We start from the raw sequence: 7,999 nt of genomic DNA on the forward strand, positions 1-7,999 counted from the left end.
AGGAATGTGACTGGAAAATACTAACCTTCTCTGATTGAAAGAAAAGCACCTGCCTGTGCTGAATAGCTGAGGAGTGCCCTGAAGGCACGTGTGGAAACAATAAAAATCATTGTTTTGCACCAATTTTACTCACTCTCACTCTCACTCTCACTCTCACACTCTCTCTCTCTCTCTCTCTCTCACTCTCTCACTCTCTCACTCTCTCACTCTCTCACTCTCTCTCTGTGTGTGCAGTGTGAAATCTTTCAGTTACAGTATTGTACATTTCCCCTGCAGGCTGAGCCCTGTGCTAACTGAAGCTGCATGTCTGTGAGGAGCCCCTGATGAGCAGGGATTGGTTTACCTGTAGCTGAGCCCCTGATGAGCTGGGATTGGTTTACCTGTAGCTGAGCCCCTGATGAGCTGGGATTGGTTTACCTGTAGCTCAGCCCCTGATGAGCTGGGATAGGTTTACCTGTAGCTGAGCCCCTGATGAGCTGGGATAGGTTTACCTGTAGCTCAGCCCCTGGTGAGCTGGGATTGGTTTACCTGTAGCTGAGCCCCTGATGAGCTGGGATAGGTTTACCTGTAGCTCAGCCCCTGATGAGCTGGGATTGGTTTACCTGTAGCTGAGCCCCTGATGAGCTGGGATTGGTTTACCTGTAGCTCAGCTTGACTGTGAGAAATACCATTTTCCTGTTTCTTTTTGTTTTCCCAATTTGCTTATCACTGGTTGCGTTTTATCTGCTCAGACAAACAGCGATCTAACAAATAATTAACGGTTTGGCAGTTTGGAGGATAAGGCGGTGCTGTTGCCATTCCCAAGAAAGCGAGGAAGGTAGGCAGAATCGCCAAAATCACCTCAGGGAGCAAAAGTCTGCTCCGCAAACTTCAAGGTTCTTGGTGAGATGGATTTTTATTTTTTTTGCAGAAATGTAAAAAAAAAAAACTGTGTAGCCCTGCAGCTAAAAAGACATCACATGCGCTTTGCTAAACAAACCAGGTCACATTTTAGCTGATGTAAACTAGCAACACAAACAAGCCAGACATTTCCTTCCTTTTAACTGTGGCAGTTATGGAAACCCTTCAAAGACACTTAAAACATACATTTTGTAAATAAAATTTAAGCAAAATATCAACCGTGTATAACTCATTGCGAAAAAGGAATATCAAAACAAAGTTATATTTTTCTACCAGTTGATGAATACTTTTTATCAAGACGTTGTATCGTAAGGCAGGCTCCTCTGTCCTGGATCTCACCTGTTCAGGTAGGCGGCTGGGTGTGGTCACAGGTGAAGGTCACAGGTTGCTGGAGACCTGAAGATCAGAGGTATTCTGAGTGCCTCTCTCTGGGTTCCTGGCCTTATATTCTCTCTGGAGGTGGGGCCAGTTATGGCTCACCTGTTTGGGGATTTCATAACTTCTTAACTATTGTTTCTTCACTTCACAAGAACTCTCACTGGAAATGTAAATATTTGTAATATTATTGCTTCATATTTTGAATGCTTGCCATGCACCCATTAGGCATTGGAGCTGCATTATATATGCAAATGTGGCTTGCTTGATAATAAAAATGCAGCATTAATTTTTAACATATGTTTTTAAACATATTGTAAACTATTACATGGTCAGTACGTACTGTCCGAGGATGAGGTTGAAGAATTCATTAACAATTTGGCCCTTTAAAACTTCTTTTGAAGTGAATGAGATTCACAATATCTAACTTGTCTGACACAAAATACTACAGTTCATGATGAATGGTGACAGTTGTCTGTGTCACTTATAAAGTGCACTGTAAGTCATTCTGCTTTCTAGCGCAGGAAAAGCACCCAAAAAAGACAAGAACCAGGAATTATTTCGTTCAGTGATTAAATTACAAATACCCAAAACTAGTGAACGTTAGTTTGTTAGTTTGATGAACATATTAGTGTGTTAATATAATTAGTACTGTACATATTCTATGTTAGTTGGGCTTAGTATATCAGTGCTTTGTAATCTTGCTAGCGAATCACCAGAACAACTGCAAGTTGTCTTTGGGCCTTTGAAGGACTAACGAGGAGAAATCCACTTCCCTCTCCACACCAGAACTTCCTTTAAAAGTTCAGTGAGGTCCAGAAATGGCATTTGTGGAGGCCATGGATTGTGCTAACATCTTCCCTCTGTTCATGAAACCACCCTTAATGCCATTGGAAAATGGGGACATCATTGTGAGATAACAGTGTTTGTGATATAGGCTTTACATGGTTACCCCCTAAAATGACATTATAATCCTTGACTGATACATCACCATGCTGAACAATCCATGAGATTACCATCCACACCAGGTCCATCTCCATGTATGACAGGTGGTAACAGACATTGTGGGTTGATGGTTCCTTTGACTTTCTCTGAAAATAAACCCATCCAGAAATAACATTTTGCATTTACATTTTTGCCATTTGGCAGACGGTTTTAATCCAAAGTCATTTACAAGTGCATAGGTTCTTCCACAAGTTAAAAACTTTTTATTTTTTATTAAGGGTTAGGGCTAGACAAGAGGGATATCGCAAAGGGAATTTGAAGCCAAACTCCAAACAGGCAGTGAGACCAGGGGGCGAAAGCAAATGGCTTCTACAGAGACAGATTTCGCACAGTTTCCCCTCGGCTACTGTTAACGAAAACTAGACCATTGCACCAGTCGCACTGAACCAATCAGAATAACACCAAACATTACTATATTCTGACCTGGGATTATCATGAAACATCTTTATGCCATCTCCAGTTTTTCTGTGCTCAAAACCTGCAAGGAATGTGAGAGAAGAGGGGCTTCACAGGGGGCCCATGAAGACTCCTCCAGGAACCCCACTCTAGCTTTCCCCCAAGACAAGATAATATAGAACACACAGTTTATGGCCGTAGCCTTGGAGGCCTACAGTAAAGAAAGGGAGAGACATCTCAACTCACACAGTTACAGAAAATAATATTCATTAGCACAAAGCAAGTTATGGTACTTTAATAATTATGTATGATCTGGATCGCTCCAGTATAAGCAATTAATAATAGGATAAGCAATTAATAATAAAATAATCACATAAATGTATAATTTCAACAACCCTTACCAGTGCATGTAGTGGGTCAGTTGCCTACTGACTTTTGGCCTTTTGTCCCTTTATTCTTGCATCCAACACTTGTTATAGTGCTAGGAACACAGGATTTAGTTATTCACCACAATAAGACTATTTGTAGGTTTGTGTTTGAGAACCTTTCCTCGCCTACTAAAATAAAGGCTCTTACTGCCCTGTGTAATGTGAGATTTAAATGACTAATACATTTAGGGAATTCAGAATTGAGAATGTAAATGGGACTGCTTGGCTATGTCAGACTGGGACTGAAAGCACTGAAGCAGTTGCTGTGACAGACTAGCTTCTAGATTTTCAGATGTGAAGGATGATCTAGTTTCCAGTATAATGGAGCTTGCCAGGGAAAACAGCATTTCACAGTGGAAGGATGGGAGGTTGAGTCAAAGGATAAATGCATAGCCTTAACTCTGGCATTCTGCCTGTGGTGAGCAGTTTGAAAACTTTACTGCTAATTGGTTTCAAAAAATGTAACTCTCAAATGAATAACTTTGTATCAGCATTTCTTTCCTTCGGAATTTTAAGTAAAATAAAAAAGTAAAAGTCGTTAACATTGCTTTAAAAATATCTAGTACACAATGAAAGATGTGCCATTTCATTCTAACTCTCATAAGAAGTCTTGATTCTGTCTTTCATGAACAGTGTTTGGCCACAGTGATTTTGACCCCAATGGTCATTATATTCATAAATGTTTTTGTGAATGTATGTTGATACCTTAACAGTGTGCTGTTCACAACCCCGGCACCCCACACTCTTGCAGCAAGATACTACAGAGAAAACAATCATCAGCCTTCTCCAGATCCACACAATGATAATTATCAGTTTTCATTTGCCAGTCCTGTTCATTGTTTCCTGTAGGAGTTTTTATTTAACAACTGTGTTGTTAAATAAAGTAACGTGGTTATCAAACAAATAGTATCAGGGTGTGTGGAAGTTGGCTCTGAGCGACGCTGGGCACAATAATTCTACAGAAAAATAATAAGGAAATAGCTGCAAAAAATATGATTGTGTTGTAATACAGTCATAAGATAGAAGTCCACATTCCAAAAGCCACTTTTGTGTGTTTACTGTTAACGTTGTGTGTTTGAGCGTCTTTGTAGGCTGGCCTGTAGCGTAGTGGTCTTTCATTCTGTCACAAGTAAATACTATTTGATCATTATAATTGTACCTTCGAAGCTATTCACGAAAAGGTTTCGTAATTTTAAAAGTGCGATGAAAGATCAAGCAAATCGTGGTACCGCGTTCTCTGAGCTCCCCTGATGACGCACGAAACAGTTATTTTGAGCAATGTGGCTTGTTCTGTTGAAGAGGTCCGAAAATCGAATGTCGAACATAAAACTACATTTACTGCACTCGCTATATGTAACCTAAAGTATCGGACATTTTAAGCTGGATGACATCCGGGTTATTTGCACGATTTCGCTAAGAACGACGCCTTCCATGGGAGCAAAAGGTTCGATCACAATTCGGGCTTGCAACGTTCATACACATTGCGACGTTCACTTATTTTGAGAAGCAATGACAGAATAAGCCTTTCGCCTCACCACGCAACCAACTAGCACCTCCGAACCGCGGCGCAACGCAGAACGCATTTCTTTCGCCATTTAAACTCGCGATAACGGGACACAAAACACCGAGAGCGTCGGCGAGCGTTATGACGTGTGGCGGTGCGTGCGGTGACGTCACAGGCAGGTCATTAACATAAAGGGGAGCGCACGGCCGGGCGGCGGGATGCAAGGAGAGGACAGAGCTACGACGCGGCACACACTGGCCCCAGCCGCTGTAATGTGAAAAGGCATGCAATAGTGCTGTCACAGGCAAGTGCCCAGGCCGAGCTATCCCGCAGCCCGCCCGGCATGTCCCACAGCACGTACAACAAACTCTGGGCATCGGCCCAGGCCCAGCTGCGGCACCTGCTCTCTGAGGAGCGGCGCGTGCAGGCGCTGCCGCCCGAGGCCAGCAGACGGGCCTTCCTGCAGCAGCTCAGCGGCTTCTTCGTGCCGTACGCGCGCGTCTTCCGGCAGCTGGAGGAGGCCCACGACCAGGTGGTCCACGCGCAGAAGCGGCGGCTCATCCGCCGGACGCTGGAGGGCGTGGCGGGCCGGCTGCTGGAGCTGAGGCGCGGCATGACGGCGGCCGACGGGCGCGAGTTCCACCGCGCCGACGACGCCCTGCAGGACGCCGGGCTCACGCCGGCGGACGTGGAGCTGCCCGTGCCGCGGCACTTCCTGGCCGAGCGGGCGGCCGAGCTGCGGGCGAGGGAGGCGCTGCTGAGGGCCGCGCTGGGCGCCCGGCCGGCGGGCGGCACGGGGGCGCAGGAGGAGGAGCAGGAGGAGGAGGAGGAGGCGCGGGACGGGGCGCGGCTGCTGAACCGCAGCGCGGCGGTGCGGATGCTGCAGGTGGCAGAGCGGGCGCGGCAGGGCCGGGCGCGGGCGGAGTTCGTGCGGAGCGTGCAGAGGGAGGAGGAGGCCATGCGGAGGAGGAGGAGGAGGAGGGGGATGTCCCGGGCGGCGGAGGAGGAGGAGGGGTGCCGGGACGGCGCGGCGCTGTGCATCCAGAGGATGTGGAGGGGCCACCTGCAGCGCCGCAGGACCAGGACGGAGAGGGAGGAGGAGCTGGTGCTGCTGGGCATGGCGCCCGGACGCCGGCGCGCCTCCTCCCGCGCGGAGCGCGCGGCCGCCAACGAGGAGCGCCGGCGCCGGGAGCGGGAGCGCAACGAGGCGGAGTACCGGGCCGCCGTCGCCGCGGCGACCCAAGACATGGCGGAGGCGGAGCTGCGGCACGCGAAGGAGGAGGCGACCGACCTGATCCGCCAGTGGGCGGCGGAGTGCCGCGACGCCACGGGCGTCCTGCCCGACCTCCCCGAGGAGCAGGAGGGCGGGCTGGCGCTGATCTTCGCCGAGGACGTCCCCGCGCACATGCGGGAGGAGGAGCCGGCGGGCGCGGAAGAGGACCCGGCCGGCGGGGAGGAGGAGCCGGGCTTCAGGCTGCCGCCGTCGCGGTTCCTGCCGAGCTTGGAGGCGGCGCAGAAGACCTACGCGGCGGTCTGGCAGAATCGGCCGCGGCCCGACAGCCCGACGCAGAGGCACGACGCGGAGCTCCTGAAGGAGGCGAAGACGAAGGAGGTGGAGGAGGAGGCCCTGCGGCAGGTGGACCGGCTCATGAGGGAGGAGCTGGCCAACCTGAAGGCCGCCATGGGGGTCGACGCGGGCGGAGGCAAGGCCAAGGGCAAGGGCAAGGCCAAGGGCAAGGGCAAGGGCAAGAGAGGCGGGAAGAAGGAGAAGAGGGACAAGGACCTGACGGCCCACAGGAGCGTGGAGTCCCTGTACCAGGAGCTGGTGGCGGAGGGCCTGCTGAAGCAGCCCGACGCCGTCACGCTCAGCGATTATCTGGGCTCCTTCAGCGACCCGGGGACGGCCCGGCGGCAAGCCGGCGCGGAGCCCGCGCCGTCCGCGGCGGACGTGCGGCAGCTGGTGGTCCTGGACGCCGTCATCCCGCTGGGCTCTCAGGCCGTCGGCGAGAAAGCCCTGGCCGCCAAGGCCATCCTCCTGGTGGGGCCCACCGGCGTGGGCAAGAGGATGCTGGTCCACGCCGTCTGCCAGGAGACGGGCGCCAACCTCTTCGACCTCTCGCCGCTCAACCTCGCCGGCAAGTACCCGGGCAAGAGCGGCCTGCAGACGCTGCTGCACACGGTGTTCAAGGTGGCCCGGCTCATGCCGCCGTCGGTGATCTGGATCGGCGGCGCCGAGAGGATGTTCTACAGGAAGGTGCCCAAGGAGGAGAAGGACGCGGACCCCAAGCGGCTGAAGAAGGACCTGCCCAAGTTCCTCAAGTCGGCGGCCGAGGACCGCGTGCTGCTGCTGGGGACGTCCCGGGACCCGTCCGGCGCCGACCTCAAGTCCCTCCTCAAGGTGTTCGGCAAGGTGGTCCTGCTGCCGAGGCCCGACTACGCCGCCCGGCACCTGCTCTGGCGCCGGCTGGTGGAGCGGGCGGGCGGGACGGTGACCGGGGCGCTGAACGTGGGCTCCCTGGCCCGCCTGTCGGACGGCCACACGCAGGGCCAGATCGCGGCGGTGGTGCGGGCGGTTCTGACCGAGGCGCGGCTGCAGCGGCTGCCCGGCGGGCCGCTGGGCGCGGCCGAGTTCGCCCCGGCGCTGGCCGCCGCCACGCCCGTGACCCGGGACGAGGAGGCGCTGAGGAGCTGGTTCGCCAAAACGCCGCAGGGGAAGGCGCAGAGCGAGGCGGCCGCCGCCGAAGACCTGGTCCGCGCCGCGCCGGCCGACGCGGAAAAAGGCAAAGGGGGGACGAAGAAGGCCAAGTGAGAGACGCGCTGCGCCTGCTTTCAGAGAACACGCAGGCAGATCGAGAGTCGTTTGGCCACTCCGATACAGATGATCCCTTTCAGACAATACTGCCCATTAAAGCCATGCCATGCAATTAAAACTCAACCCTTGAATTGGGTAAGCAAGTGTTTGGGATCATTTTTTTATTTTTTTATTTTAATGTTTCGCTTGAAATAACTGTTCTTCTGTGATACTTTACTTGCTGCTGTGCATACAGTGTATGCAAAACCCATCAGCTGAAGGTGTGAGCGTGGTTACTACTCGTATGGGATGAAACCTCATGGAAAAAGTTGTACGCTCCCTCTTCGTCTTAGTGGTGCCTTGCATGGCAGCTAATCGCCGTCGGTGCGTGAGTGTGTGTAGGAATGGGTGAATAAGAAGCATTAATTGTACAGCGCTTTGGCTAAAGGCGCTATATAAACGCCAACCATTTACCATTTACCTTAGCTTATTGTGAGCAAAATGGTGCAAACGGGCTGCCAGGTAGATGCTACACATTGGTGGTGGTTGAGGCAGGTTTCCCCCACATTACTGTGCTTGTGCTTTGAGTGTGAGAAAAGC

The 7,999-nt window shown here is 51.9% G+C and overlaps 1 protein-coding gene across 1 annotated transcript; it reads left to right on the plus strand.

The window, feature by feature from the left end:
- The first annotated feature begins 4,951 nt into the window (after positions 1-4,951).
- LOC133136719 (dynein regulatory complex protein 11-like) lies at positions 4,952-7,417 on the plus strand. The gene has a single exon (XM_061254381.1). It carries the CDS (start codon positions 4,952-4,954, stop codon positions 7,415-7,417), a length of 2,466 nt encoding a protein of 821 aa, XP_061110365.1.
- Positions 7,418-7,999: the final 582 nt, after the last annotated feature.

Source organism: Conger conger, chromosome 9 (assembly GCF_963514075.1).
Source record: "Conger conger chromosome 9, fConCon1.1, whole genome shotgun sequence".
In the NCBI taxonomy this organism is placed as follows: domain Eukaryota; kingdom Metazoa; phylum Chordata; class Actinopteri; order Anguilliformes; family Congridae; genus Conger; species Conger conger.